General features: G+C 38.5%; 3 protein-coding genes across 4 annotated transcripts; 2 read left to right on the top strand and 1 right to left on the bottom strand.

Annotated features, from left to right (window-relative positions):
- Positions 1–203: 203 nt before the first annotated feature.
- On the top strand, positions 204–1,875 carry Spx (Spliceosomal protein on the X). The gene is made up of 3 exons (XM_017179707.2): positions 204–354; positions 420–503; positions 574–1,875. The coding sequence occupies exons 1-3, from the start codon at positions 321–323 to the stop codon at positions 1,476–1,478; spliced, it is 1,023 nt and encodes a 340-aa protein (XP_017035196.1). The 5' UTR covers positions 204–320; the 3' UTR covers positions 1,479–1,875.
- Positions 1,876–3,100: 1,225 nt separating this feature from the next.
- Positions 3,101–14,856, bottom strand: schlank (ceramide synthase schlank). Its single transcript, XM_017179875.3, has 6 exons — positions 14,020–14,856; positions 5,119–5,239; positions 4,331–4,552; positions 3,926–4,263; positions 3,695–3,839; positions 3,101–3,590 (listed from the first exon to the last, which is right to left on the bottom strand). The coding sequence occupies exons 1-6, from the start codon at positions 14,202–14,204 to the stop codon at positions 3,390–3,392; spliced, it is 1,212 nt and encodes a 403-aa protein (XP_017035364.1). The 5' UTR covers positions 14,205–14,856; the 3' UTR covers positions 3,101–3,389.
- On the top strand, positions 6,730–7,854 carry Josd (Josephin domain containing). Of its 2 annotated transcripts, XM_017179877.2 has the most exons (2): positions 6,730–6,805; positions 7,135–7,854. In XM_017179877.2, exon 2 carries the CDS (start codon positions 7,217–7,219, stop codon positions 7,793–7,795), a length of 579 nt encoding a protein of 192 aa, XP_017035366.1. In that variant the 5' UTR covers positions 6,730–6,805; positions 7,135–7,216; the 3' UTR covers positions 7,796–7,854. The 2 variants fall into 2 exon arrangements, with proteins under 2 accessions (XP_017035366.1, XP_017035365.1); XM_017179876.3 differs by lacking the exon at positions 6,730–6,805 and having other exon boundaries at positions 7,011–7,854.
- Positions 14,857–14,925: the final 69 nt, after the last annotated feature.

The raw sequence follows: 14,925 nt of genomic DNA, 5'->3' as shown, positions 1-14,925 counted from the left end.
TAGATCGATATGGGCAGTGGGATCGATGAACTGGAGAGTGCTGCTGTTAGGCCAAGAAATACCCTTTTGATGGGACTGAGAACGTAATTTATTTAGGCCTTTCCCCAAGCCGGACCTTTGTGCTCAATAATTCGTTAAAGACTGATTTAAAAGCAGCCGATCAATTAGGGTTTGCACTATCGATAGCAGTATCGAAAGTCTGGTGCTGACACTGAACAGCGCTTTGCAACACTGTTTATTGCCACTCTTTCTGCCACCTCTAGCTTGCATGTCAAAAAAGCCGAATTTATTGGGTTTTTTGTTGTTTAAATAGTTTTGAAATGGCGGCAGGTCCAATTGCTGAACGCAACCAAGGTTTGCTTTGTGCCGGGCCCGGTTCTTTGATTCTTTAAACCCACTTTCTCCTGTTTCTTTCATAGATGCCACCATCTACGCCGGCGGTCTGGACGACAAGGTGTCGGAAACGCTGCTCTGGGAGCTCTTCGTGCAGGCGGGACCCGTGGGTGAGTTTTGTCTAGGATCTGGCGTGCCCTTTAGTTCCATTACCTAACGGAAGTATCCTTTATCCTCCAGTTAATGTGCACATGCCCAAGGACCGCGTGACACAGATGCACCAGGGATACGGATTTGTGGAGTTCCTCAGCGAGGAAGACGCCGACTATGCCATCAAAATCATGAACATGATCAAGCTGTACGGCAAGCCCATAAGAGTGAACAAGGCGTCAGCTCACCAAAAGAACCTCGATGTTGGCGCCAACATTTTCATAGGCAACCTGGACGTGGAGGTGGACGAGAAACTGCTGTATGATACCTTCTCCGCCTTCGGTGTTATCCTGCAGACGCCCAAGATCATGCGCGACCCGGAGACGGGCAAGTCCAAGAGCTTCGCCTTCATTAACTTTGCCAGTTTCGAGGCAAGCGACGCCGCCATGGATGCCATGAATGGTCAGTACTTGTGCAATCGCCCAGTATCCGTGTCCTATGCCTTCAAGAAGGACCACAAGGGCGAGCGTCATGGATCGGCGGCGGAGCGATTGCTGGCAGCGCAAAATCCATCGGCGCACGCTGATCGTCCTCATCAGCTCTTCGCCGACGCTCCCGTCAATCAGAACATGATGCCTGGCATGCCGGGACAGATGATGCCGCCTCCCATGATGGCCCCGCCACCGGCAGTGGTGCCGGTATCGAATAACAATATGGGAATGATAGCACCGCCGCCGCCTGTGCCACAGCCAGCTCCGTTCCCAGCCACGATACCGCCGCCGCCGCTGCCACCGATGTCCGGTGGCCAGCCGCCACTGCCACCGACCATGGGCATACCGCCGCCACCTCGCATGATGCCGACAAATGCCTGGGCACCGCCCGGTATGCCAGCGCCGCCGCCACGACCGCCGCCCACCAACTGGCGTCCACCGCCCGTGCCGTTTGCTCCAGCGCCATTTGCACGACCCTACCAACCGGATGGCTACCAGTACTAGGTCCCAACTAATTCTAGCAAGTAATTTATACGCGAAATCGGACGAGACGCATGAAGTTTTGTAAATGTAATAGTAATAGGACAAGGCATACGAAATATGCCTCGTATCTCCATTTTTTACAATCCTCGAGTGACCACGGAGCACGGCTTGGTGCTTGGTGGTATCAGAGACGTCACAAAATAAATTGCAATACGATTTACAAATTTCTGGCTTTCAGTTTACTTAAGAATTTTAAATATTTCCAAATATTTTCTGTCTCTCTTTGCAAAGTGTAAATGTAAATCAGATTTAACGTTTAAAAACTACCAAAAATAAGAACAGTAAAATATGTGACATTTAAAAACTAAAAAAGTCACTGAATTAAAACAAAATATTAAAGAATTTTTTTATAATCCGGCTCACAACTCAGGGAGTAGAAAATCACATCTGTTTGTATTTCTAGTTTAAAAACAAGATAGAAATGACTTATTATCAATATAAACTTTCTTTTTCAAAACTAAATTAATTTTTTTAAATGGGAAATCGAATAAAAAAGCATAGATGGAAGCATTTATATGTTAGTTTTTCTAAAGTTAATAAATCTACATACTTCATTAAACATTTTTTTAAATTAAAATTTTTGTCAATTTTTAACAAATTTAGCGATGTAACCCCTTTTAAAATTTTGCAAAAAATGAAAATATTAAAAAAAAAAAGTTCTTTTCTGAGATTGCTAAAAAGACTCGCCTGTTGATGCTGATCAAGAATATATATGATTTATAGGGTGGGAAATGACTTCTTCACTGCTAATCAAACTTCTGACTTAAAGTATAATACCCATATAATACTCTTTAAACTGGTAAAAACAAAAAGCCTGACAAAATTAAATATCATATCAACTATTAATAAAGTGGAAAAGAGAAAGAGAGAGGGAGTAAAGGACACAGTTCACATCTTTAAAGAAAAATCCCTTCGTTTAGAATGCAAACCTCTCTTTCTTCTGGCTAACTATTGCCATCCCTTTCCTTTTAGATTTTTCGAAAGAATTATGTTTTGTTTTTGTTATTTTTTTGGTTCTTGTAATTTTGTTTTGCATAAATTTATTAATAATATATGGGAAACAAGTACAAGTTTAATATATTTACAATAGTTCTTTACCGACCAACTATTCTTTTCTCAGCTTGCTCTTATTTTCTTATTTCAATTGTTTCTTTTTTTCTAAGCAAATTTGGTTTAGTCCCACACTGTGCCACCTTATGTCCTTGATTTCATTTGGTAAAATAACTTTTAACTTAACTTTAGTTAGCTTTAATTTAAAACTTTAATCGTTTATTGGTTATTTTAACTTGGTTTTCATTTTCATCTTCTCTTCTGGTTGGTTTTTTGTTCTTTTTTTTGGTTAAGCAAAACACACAAACAACAACAACAACAAATAAAACGGTGAGGCATATTAATAAAATATATAATATAATTATAAAATATAATATATTAATTAATATATATACATTTTACATATATAATTATAATATATATTTATTATATATATATATATATAATTATACAATTTATATATTTTAATAATTAAATAATATATTTTAATTATATATATTTTGTAAAATTAACAAGCATAAATCGTTTACGCATCAATTTTCTCGCTTTTATTGAAATTTTCGTTTTGGTTTCTCATCTTGTTTAGCTTAAAAAAAAAATTTAATATATAAAAATAATAATTAACATAAAAACGTTCTGAACTGGTTTGGTTTTTAGTGTGTAGTATGTGTTTGTGTTTGTGTGTGTGTGTGTGTGTGTGTGGGAGGGGGTATATGTGGGTGGGTGTGTCTTTGCATGTGTTTGTGTGTGTGTTCTGCTGCTGCATCTGCTGTTGTTGTTGCTGCTTCTGTCTCTCCTGACCCCTGTTCTCCTTCCTGTGATCTACTTGGACGTTGTCGCAGCAGCATTTGTGTGATTATTGGCATTATTGGCCGACTTGCGTTGGGTTACAGCAGCAGCTCCTCCTCCTGGCGCCCCGCTGTTCGACTTGTTCTTGGAACGCGCCGACCCATTGGCCAGACGCGCATTCTCCGAACTGTCTGTGAGATCCTCACTATCACTGGAACGTATGTCACCGGACATCTGCAAAATCAAGGAATTAAAAAAGGTTTTTTATTAGTTGATGAATCACAAAATAAAGCCTCGGATATTATAGATTTTGAGACGGTTAAGAGGACAACACTTACCAGACCCTTCTGCAAAGAGTCGACCACAATCTTGAGAATCATATATGTCCAGATGACGTGCAGGACGAGCAGCATCAAAAGCAGTGAGTTGAAGATGTAATAGGCTGGGAACATGGGTAGAATGCGCGGTGCCTCCACGGATGAACTAAAGGGGGAAAAGAGGGAAAACGGGAAAAGGGCGTGTGTGAGTTTTGGGGAGGCAAACCAAGGAGCACTCAAAGTAAAACCCACCTGTAGATGATGCGAGGATAAAAGCCCAATCGTGAGACAATCCACACCACAGTAAAGATAGCAAATATGGCATCACAGAGCTTCTGATAGTTGGCATACTTGGTTAACTTGGCCGCCTCCAAGAAAATGTCGGCGCAGTCGTGTACAACCAGCACCAGCGAACCGACGCGATGCAGATTGCACACCCAGCTCAGCGACATTAGCAGGAGGGTGACCATGTGATGGATGAACATTTGCCAAAAGTCTTTGCGCTTCACATCAAAGAACTGGGTGCCGGTGAGGGACCAGTAGAAGGACATTGAAATCATATAGTACCACCAGATATCATTGGTAATGGACTGGAAAAATATAATTAGAATCATTATTAGTATATATTTTGTCTCTAGAGATATTCTTCCTTCTCACCTGATGCGGATAGCCGTACCAGCAGCTCTTCACATCCCAGAACCAGGGCTTGTCCCACAGCACAATCACACCAAAAATGAAGCTGTACAGGTAGTAGATGCAGCGCCATGTATCCTCACAGAATTTAACCAGCGTCGATGGCTTATCCTGGGCCCTTCGTAGGCGCCACCATCGCTCGATCTGTCGCTCGGTCATGTCCGTCTGCTTGGACAGGGGAGCCAGCTGCAAAATGGGATAAAATGGAGAATATTAATAATTAATATTAATAAAATAAATATAAATAAATTAAATATTTACAAAAAATAATTTACAAAATAAATATTAATTAAATAAATAATTATAATATATATTAAAAAAAATATTGGTAAATGATAATTAAAATATTAATTAATAATTAATAAAAAATAGTTATAAAATAAATATAAATAAAATGAATATTAATAAATAAAAAATTATATGCAAAATAAATATGAATTAATAAAATGTTAATAAAAGAAATATTAATAAAATAAATATTATTAAATCAAATATTAATAAAATAAATATTTATAAAATAAATATTTATAAAATAAATATTAATAAAATAAATATTAATAAAAATAATTATTAATAAAATAATTATTAATAAATTAAATATGAATAAATAAAATATTAATAAAAAGAGTACTAATAAATAAAATTATTTTCTAAGTTCTTCCAATTGAATAAAATAAATATTAAAAATTAAAAAGCTTTTCAATAACTGAAATAAATATTAAAAAAAATAAAAAACCTTCCCAATAACTCACCCATTTGTTATCCAATCGCGTCGACTTGGCATAGGCCGTCTCCAATATAGGAACATTTGCCGCTTTCTTAGGTCTAGAGCTGCGTATGCCCAGCGATTTGCCAATGGGTGATATCCAAAAACTGCAAAAACATGCAAACATAAATCCATATAAATATAAATATTTAATGAGGGCTATTTTTGGTTAGTATAATAAGCAGATATCTGGGATTTCGTGCCTCTGAACGAGCTCTAAAGTTTTATAACATTCAGATAAAGTACCCTGAGTGCATGATAAACTCAGCTAACTGATGAAATGTTCGCAATTTTATATAGATCAAGTGCCAGACTTGGTTTTAGTCTAGGGGTAAAAGTGGAGCTAATAATGAGGCATAAATTACCAAACCCTTACCTTAATCAAGTCTAGATTTCATTTCAAGGTTTATGGACTTGGCAACTTTACAATATTCTAAATGTTCTGTGCCTGCGTTTGCTATAAAAGTTCTTCCCTTGGGCTTGACAACAAGCCTCCTTCTCTAATTTGTTTATAATGTGCGTGGCGGCGCGTACACCCATCGCGGAAACGTTTTTGTTTATTTTTTTGTTGTATATTTATTATCTTCTTATTTAAATTATATTATATATTTTTTTTTTTTTGCATTAAAATTCTGGGCGAAACAAGGGGACACACACACCTGTCACCATCCCCACGTCCGTAGTTGTCGTTGTCTGGCACGTGTGGAGCATGGCAACTCGACTGGGTTTTGGGGAGAAGCTCGAGGCTCTAGAGCTTGGTCTCGGGATGGGTTTCTGGGTTCGAGCACAGCCACATGCATATGTAATTAGCGGGAGGCCCAAAAGTGGACACCGTCGCGCACTTCGGAAGTTAATTTGCCAATGAAAACGAAAGCAGCGCGCTTGGCATCTTAATTAATAGGGTTTTTATAATTTTAGTTAATTTTAATATCATTTGGATTCTTTTTATTCCTCATTTTGTATGCCAGCAAGGCCACCATAAATCATTACAATTTATTAGGAAGAAGAGTCTCTTCTCTACCCCAAAGTTGGGTTCAAGTTCAAGTAGCATTCGAGAGCAGTAGCTGCAGCATAATTCAATTAGAGAGCATAAAGGATTTGATTGAAGCCAACAGCCAACCCGCATCTGGTATGAAATATTGATTTCCCTAAAATCGTATAAATTATCAATAGCCCCCGACGACTCTTTTGGGTAATTGTTAATTGGGTGCGTGCAGGGCGTGTTGTAAAAATAAATTGGTAACTAATTCCAAGTTAAATCGGGAATGGCAGTGCGTCATTGGCAATGGAGTGACGCACAGGGCAAGGTCTATTATCAGCGGTGAAAAGGTTATTCATAATTTATATCAGGCCCCTTAACTAAATATTCATAACAAGGTTGGGTCGTAAAAGTAAATATTAAGCATATAAAGATATAAAGGCAAGACATCTGCTTAAAAACAGATCAAAGGTTAAGCTTAAGCTAAATTTAAATATATTTAAAACCGCGCAAGTCTCAGGCCTGGCAAACTATCGCCTTTCTGCTATCGATACATCGCTTTTTCAGCACTACTCGCTTCCGCTATCGATGATGCTTTCTCTACAAGCGATAGTCACACCCCCAATGACTTGCAACCTTGCGAAAAAAATATAAGAAAAATAAGAAAGCACAAGACAACACATTTCCATTTGGGGTAAGAAAAATAATTAATTTCCTAATTTATAAACAATAAAATTCTTAAAACAAAATAACAAAAAAGCCTAAACAGCTAGCTCTTGTACTTTTCAAGTGTTCCCCAACCAAATTGGCTTTAAACATATTCTTAAAGATTAAAATACCTTTAAAAAACAAGCTTTCAAATCCCGATACTATCGATAGTATTGAATACTTTCACCTTTCGAAAACATCGAAATGTAGGCCAGCTCTAATACAAAACATAAACACAACTTTGGAGCTAACAAAACTACAAATAAATTTCCAACTTTCATAACTCTCACAACGCTCCAAAATGGAATCTCCCAGTGCCCAGACACTGGCCAAGTCTCTGGGGGATTCGGGCAGGAGCGGGAACAGCACAACCAACAACAACAGAGACAGCGACACCATGACCATCTACCACGAGCGCCAGACGCGACACCTGTGCGGCCTGCACGCTCTCAACAATCTGTTCCAGCGCCCCGGCATGTTCTCCAAGGCGGAACTGGACGAGTACTGCACCACGCTAACGCCACGCTCCTGGCTAAATCCGCATCGCTCCTGGATCGGCTGGGGCAACTACGATGTCAATGTGATTATGTATGCGGTACAGCAGCGAAATCGCGAGGTTGTGTGGTTCGACCGACGGCGGGATCCGAGTTGCCTGGACCTCACAGCCATATTTGGCTTTATACTCAATGTGCCCTCGCAGATGACCATTGGCCAGTTGGTGCCGCTGCCCTTCCAGATGCGCCACTGGCTGGCCGTGCGCCGCATCAATGGCAGCTACTATAATTTGGACTCTAAGCTGCGCCAGCCCGCCTGCCTGGGCTCAGATGATGGCCAGTTCCTGGACTACCTGCGTGAACACCTACAGCCGGACAATGATCACGAACTGTTACTGGTCCTGGACGCTGTGAAGGAATCCTCGGCGTCGGGGACGGCGGAGATCAAGGAGCGTTGGCTGCTGCCGCAGTTTAGGGATTAAGATTAAGCTTATTATTTGGTATTGTTTACGGAAAATAAAAATTAAACTAAAGCCATTGATTTAGATGTTTTTGTAAAGGGATCTTCATGATAATGCACATTTTTTAAAAAGGAATTAAAATAATGTTTCTAATTTGGATATATTATTAGAAAGAACTTTACCAAAGCCACGGATTTATACGTTTTTTCTTAAGAAACTAAACGGAAGTCAGTTTTTAAGAGGAACTAAACTATAGCCACGAATTTGTATCTTTTTTTTTAAGGAAACTCAACCAAAACCGCTATTTTATCTAGTTTTTTAAAGAGAGAACTTTGACTCAAGTCAAGTAAAACGCTTTGAATGACATCTTCTCCCATTAGTTTCCTAAATTACCTTCCAATTTTCTATATAATATCCTAAATAAACCTACTGATTTGCCAAGTTACTGGCTATAATTTGCCAAGATATTACTAAAACCAATTTATAAATCAGAATTTTCATATAATAAACCAATTCCCCCCTTAAAATTACCCAAGGCACTTGCTCCTCTAGGTTCAAGTTCAGGCAGCAGCAATTTGAAAACTTGAACTGTGTGTTCGTAAAAAGATCATGATCACAAAAATTGACGCTGCTGTATGGACATATCTGGGCCTGGCGTGCGGATAATGAGGGTGTTGTTGGACAGCAATTTCGTGGTTAGGTTTCGCGTTTTGCGATAAGGGCCACTGCCATGCCCTGCCCTGCCCTGACATTATTCCCCAACATTTTCTTATTTAATTTATTCAATTTCACTTGAGCAAAATTGCAAATGACGCGTCTAAAGTGCAATGACTGGCCCTGGCAATTCAACAATATATATATATATATTTTTTTGGCTGCTCTTATCAACGAAAAAGTAAGAACTAAATGTCTGTTGAATATATATACATATATACATATATACATAATGTTTATTGGGGAATTATTTTCAGCGCTTGTCAACGATAATACGACACGCAAGCAGCAAGCCGGCGATTGTGAGATTAGCACCGGCTATAAGTGCTTTACCATACCAATCCCCCAGCTATATATAATAATAATAATACATAGGACTGACTGCATATGGTCCGACTTGGTCCGATGTCTGGGTCTGACTCACGTCCGATGGCCAGATGGAATTTAGCATAAGCGCCATTAGTCAGCGACTAATTGTTCGGCCGAACGAAGAAGTGCTTTATAATCTTTATCAGCGTTCTCTATTTCAATTCAATTTTATGGCCACTCCTGCAATCTGCAGCTAGTAAATGTTTCAAATTGAATGTTTAAGCTGAAAAAACTATAGGGACTTATCGCTGGCATTTCCCAGAATGGGTATTTACCAGATATCCCAAGAGAGGGGAAATTTCAAGTGCAGATTTGGCGAAGCTTAGGGAATTACAAGATGGTAAAATATACAAAAATGTAAAATAAATGGTCATAAAATAATAAAAACTAAGAGATAATAAACACTGTACTTGTTCAAAGATTTCCCACAGCGACTAGTGTTTAAATATTAGTCTGAACAAGCATTAATTGCAATATAATTAAGCTAATAAAATGCTTATAATTTCTGGGAACTAATAAAAATTAAAACGTATTTTGTTTGGCATAATTTGCCTTGAAAAATGGAATTAGTTTCTATAAAAAAAAATATAGAAATAATATTTTGTAATAATTTCAATTGCTATATTCATTAAACCCTTGAATGGTATTATAATTTCACTCAGAATCTGAAAAATCAGTGAAGGAGTCATTTCCGACCCTATAAATCATATATATTCTTGATCAGAATTAACAGCCGATTTAATCTAGGCATCTTAGGAAAAAAAAAAAAATTTATAAAATTTTTAAATATTTTATAAGGGGTTACATCATTAAAATTGAAAAAAAAAATTTATTTTTTGGAATCCAAATTAAGTTTGCAGATTTATTAAGCTAATAAAACCTAACATAACAACGCTTTCCGAATTAAAATTAATGCTTTTTTTAACGAGTTATGATTGTTTTAGATTTAGAAATGTCTCAAAAAAAGTGTACACATTTTTTTTATAAATTTTTCAAGTTTTTAAAATTTTAAAATAGGTATTTAGATTTGTTAAACTAATAAAAACTAGCACAAACCCATTTTCCAAACTGAAACTAATTAATTTTTAGCTGAGTTATAATTGATTTCAAGGATCAACAAACTTCGGCTTTCTGAAGTTTGCTTCCTTTCTTATTTTAAGCTTTCTTCCCATGCTTTTGGCCCGGACAACTCGAAACTAGTATCGATTGCGTTTATGAAATGAAGAAGAATGAGGTGCTAATTGGACATTCAACGAATTGCACTGGAATCGATTCCGGCTTCCTCTTTTCAGCCCCACCTGACCAGGTGCCACTACATACTACTACTCCCTCCTCCTCCTCTTACTCTCCACGAAGCACGTGCGTTTTTTCACTCTGCTTTTAACACTTTTCTGCTTTTCACTTCCATTGGGCAATAATCGTGGGGCACGATAAGCATTTGAAATGACCGCGTTTAAACCAGAGAAGCAGGGGAAAACTCTTGGAAACGGGTTCTACGAAGAGGTACTTCTTCTACGGTTCTCTTCTATTGCCAATCTGCAGGCGAAAAATACAACCAGGAGGGGGAGGAGGCGGCGACAGAGATTAGTCTGTACATACAAAGTAATAGTTTCCCACTCTGTGGGGCACACGTACGTGTATATATATATTGCTGGCCGGTGGTGTGAGTGCGATTGTTGTGCATGTGAGCCATTAAAATAATTAACCTGAAATTTTATCGCACTAGAGCGCCGAGCTTGAGGGTCGCCTCTTAGTGATTACGTATCACAAAGCCCCAGCATAGCCACACACACACACAGGGAGAGAGTGTGTGTGCGAGAGTGCGAAACGAGAACGAATGGCACTTGCCCGCTGGAGCACAGTGGTGGCCACCAGGCTAGCAGAGGGAATAGCCACTTTAAGCTATTCGTAATCTGCAATCTGCAATCTATAATCTGCTATCTGAGTTCCATGTTCTAAGTAAAATAATAAAATTTGTAATCTAAGATTGTTGTAAGATTCGATTAGAACATAACAAAAGTTGTAAAGGCTTTAATAAATTTTCCAGAACCACTTGTATAGATTTTAATACTAGCTAACATTATCTTATACACAAAGATTAGGCTAAAAACCCATTAATTCGTTTCCTACTTCCCTTTAAATACTAAATACTTTCTTTAATTTAATATTATAATCTATTTTAAACTCTAAAAAAATATCTTTACTGATAAAACAGCTCAAGTTTATTATTTAATCAAATTTTCCATAACCATTTCCGTTTTGAAAACACATTAATCGTAATAGATACACTTTATCTTATCTCGTTTTGAGCAAAAATGATAAAATATTCCAGTTCAATGGGTTAACAAAACGTCAAGTTGATGAAAACAAAGCACCACCACCTTATAGGGAACTTTTTAGCTTAAAGGTGTACTCAACAAAAGTCCACTAACCGTTTAGACCCAATTGTGCTCTCAGTTTTTTGGTCTTTAGCAATTCTTCTGCTTGGCTTGCCTCCGCAACATAAACATAAACCCCATTTTGCAGACATTCCAAAGTGTGTGTGTGTTGTGTATCCGCATTGTGGCCATAAGGGAAGCGCCAATCGGGCCATAAAGTGCGCACATATTTGGAAAAACTTCTAAAGGCTGTGACTCACCCACAGGCCAAGTGCTTTTGGCCTTAGCAGAGCAGTAAGGAAAAACGGTTGACGAATCATTAAACGGAAGAACTCTTCAAGAGATACTGAACTGATACAGAGCTATAAACCCCCACTGCATTTTATTTTATAAACCATAGGCGTAGGTCGAATAAAATCTAAAAGAAAAAATTGCTCCTTTTAGCCTAGTTTTATGCAAAATATATCTTAGCCTTTGATCTAAAGAGTTTCATTTATAGAAATACTTTGATTAATTAATTGACAACTTGTCTGCCCCCGTTTAAATTTAGAGCACCCCGTCACTGCTGATTGTACTCAAAACATACACACACCCTCCTCAAATCCCCAAATGGACACAAAACAGTCATTCGCGAGTTCGGCGTAAAACAATCGAGGCAGCAGCAGCGAGCCCTGTTATCAGGTTTTATACGTAAATCTTGGCGCAAATCTTATCGGAGTCCAAGCCCAGTGGTATTGGTAGATGGTAAATGGTGCTAGTGGTGCCCCAAGGCGGTGGCCACAGGTGTGGTGAGGGGCAATAGACTCGCATCAAACCCAATCCTATCGAACCGAACCGAAGCGCGACGATTCGGCTACGACTTTTGCCATTAAATGAATGTTAATAGAGGCAGGCAAAAAGGCAAAAGGCAGAGGCAGTCCAAAAATTCCAAATCGACCTTGACGACCAATTCTCGTTTAAGAAGCCGCAGAAGAAACAAAAAAATAATATAAAAACACAAAAAGAGAAGCAAAAAAAACAACTAAAGTGGTCTGCCATGAAACAGATTTGGTTTTGTCTCATTTTCAAATGCAAACAGCGAATATCAAAAACCCACAGAAAAGGCAGAAAATGAAGCACAAGCGATTGGAGCTTACAGTAGATATTCAAATAATCGAACGATAAGTTTGATAATAATTTAAAATAATTATAATTCATAATCAGGCTTGAAAAACTGAAGTTCAAGGTAATCTTTATAATTCCCAAGTCACTTTCCTTATAATAAGAAGTACAAGTAAAAAATGATTGCTTCATTTAAGGAGTAATTTTTTTTTTTTTTTAATTTTAGGAACTTATTTTTAAGCTCAACTTTAATATATATTTTTTTTTAAATATTTCTTTAATCAAATGAAATTATTTTTTGTAAATAGCACTTAGGGAAGTAGCTCTGTATCCGGTCAAGTATGCGACTTGTGACGTCACAAGACTCACATTTACCGCACAGTCTAGTTCTCATGAATTTTTTTTGTATATTATTACTTTTTTTTTTTTTTGTACCAAATTAAGGGCACATAATAAGGGGTAGTAAACAAAAAAATGTATAAATTACATGCAAATTCAAATGCAACTGCACGCAATCCACCAACGGTTGCTGGTTAATTGGCCTGAAAAGCGGCCAAAATATTGCTCTTTTGGCCCACACAGTGGTTCGAATGTCAGGGAAATGGAATATATATTTTACAAGTTCATAGCACTTGAACCCCAACCCCACAAACCAAAGACTTGCTAATCTTTTACCTTCGAAAAACAGGTATTAATCTTATCTGGGAGAAGCGGACCCTAAGGGGGTTTGAAATCTGAAGCTTAAATAAACCATATTCGTTATTTAAGAGTTTGATTTGGTTTTCCTAAAGGTAAGTTTACCAGACGCCCTTCTGCGAATCAATCGATACTTTTGCTTATCGCTTGAAACTGACAAGTCAGACCATAAATAGAATCAAGTTCCAAATTTAAGGCGAAGTTTATAATCTGGTCAGTGTTATATTTATGGAAACCCTCTGCTTTCTCAAGAAAGTCCAAAAAATATCGACAATTTGAATTTTTTATCGAATAGTTTAGGCAAATATAACTTTTGCACCACTGTAAGTTCGTTCCCATTTACGATCTCGTGCATAGATACATATATATGTATACATACGCAAACACGCGGCATGGAGCTGGTGTTGAAACTATAAACAAATATATATCTTTACTTTTAACTAAACAATTAGTAAGAATAGAATGGGAGTAGTACAGGGGTGGGATGGGTTCAGACTATCTCAGGGGTTTTTTTGTGGGAATTTTTCTATTTATCGCTCTCTCCCTCGCTCACTCTCTAAGCTTGGCGGCGAAATGGAGACTGCAGCCGGCTGCCGGTATGTTTGTCGTTGTTCTTGTTGTTGTTTTTATTGGAAGGGAAAACTTAGAGTTGCAGTGGCAACAACAAAAATAACGCACAAACGTTTGTGGCTCGCCGCACACAGACACACGCACACACAAGCCCTCACATACACTCGTAAATTGTTGGGCGTTTCCACGTGAGGAGGTTATGTTTGTCGGCGGCGGCGAAAAAAAAAAAAAACAGAATATATGAATAAAGTTGATTCTTTCCCGTATTACGGTATAACTGTACATGGTGCAGCACTGCGTGGGTGTGTGCGTGCGCGAAACGGGAAGAGGAGAGAGCGAGAGCGGAAGCCCAATTTGAATGGGTTCAAAAAAGCGGGAAAGAGAGAGAAACTTGGGGAGCAAAGAGCTCACACTTACCGCTCCAGCGTGTAGCGGACCAGCATGACCACGGCGGCGAAGGGTATGGGCCAGATGAGGTCCTTGTAGTTGGCGTGCACCACATCCGGACGCGAGCCCGGCGCTATGTCCGCCCATGTCGTGTTCGGCGGCAGCCAAATGTGCGTACTCCAAAATGCATCGTTGAACTTATTGATTAGGTCCATGCTGACCCGCTGCTCTTGTCCTGCTTTTTCTCTCCTGCTGCTGCTGCTGCTGGCTTTCCGTTCCGTTTTTATTTCAGACTCGAGCGTTAGCTTGGCGTTTGTTGTCACACATTAATTTATTTATATTTTTCTTTTTATTCCCTTCGATACGACACTGCAATTGTATTATATGTGTGTGTGTGTGTTTTTCGGTGTCGGTGTGCGATTTGAGGCAGCAACAACAACAACAGAGCCGCACCGCGCCGCGAAAAAAAGAACACCGTACGGTTCACACACTCACAAGAGCACACTGGAAAAAAAATAACAAACCGCTGTTGTTTTATTGTAGTAAGTGTCGGTCGTATTGCTGTTGTTTTGTATTTTCCTCGCTTCAATTCAGTTTTAATTTATATTTTTCAACTTTTCTCTTTTCACCTCTATCCGTTATGCCGCCTCGAAAGGAAATGGGGGAAAACAGTATAGCCGTAGAAATGCACTTCAGAATTTCGTAGGTAGGGGGCCGATAAATGTGCCTGGAGTGTGTGTGAAGTTGATATCGTCCACTAAACTTAGGGGGCTGTACAAAATAAAACACTAGTAGCAGTCGGCACGGTCGGAGCGAAGCGGACCGGACGTAGTGTGTATATACGGATTGCGGATTGGAATTTTATTATATACGGCAAGAGCTTAGTGGTGCTGAAAACATCAATCGAACATCGATACTTTTGTAGCGATGTTTTTG

This window comes from Drosophila kikkawai, chromosome X, assembly GCF_030179895.1.
Source record: "Drosophila kikkawai strain 14028-0561.14 chromosome X, DkikHiC1v2, whole genome shotgun sequence".
Lineage (NCBI taxonomy): Eukaryota > Metazoa > Arthropoda > Insecta > Diptera > Drosophilidae > Drosophila > Drosophila kikkawai.
The sequence above is the reverse complement of the archived record's forward strand: the minus strand, read 5'-3'. Positions and strand labels throughout refer to the sequence as shown.

Coding starts and splice junctions, on each gene's coding strand:
- Josd (XM_017179876.3), top strand. CDS start 7,121: ATGGAATCTCCCAGTGCCCAGACACTGGCCAAGTCTCTGGGGGATTCG.
- schlank (XM_017179875.3), bottom strand. CDS start 14,204: ATGGACCTAATCAATAAGTTCAACGATGCATTTTGGAGTACGCACATT. Junction 5,240..14,019: donor GTCCGCTACACGCTGGAGCG/GTAAGTGTGAGC, acceptor ATGTTTTTGCAG/TTTTTGGATATCACCCATTG. Junction 4,553..5,118: donor CGCGATTGGATAACAAATGG/GTGAGTTATTGG, acceptor CCCATTTTGCAG/CTGGCTCCCCTGTCCAAGCA.
- Spx (XM_017179707.2), top strand. CDS start 321: ATGGCGGCAGGTCCAATTGCTGAACGCAACCAAG. Junction 355..419: donor AATTGCTGAACGCAACCAAG/GTTTGCTTTGTG, acceptor TTTCTTTCATAG/ATGCCACCATCTACGCCGGC. Junction 504..573: donor CGTGCAGGCGGGACCCGTGG/GTGAGTTTTGTC, acceptor TTTATCCTCCAG/TTAATGTGCACATGCCCAAG.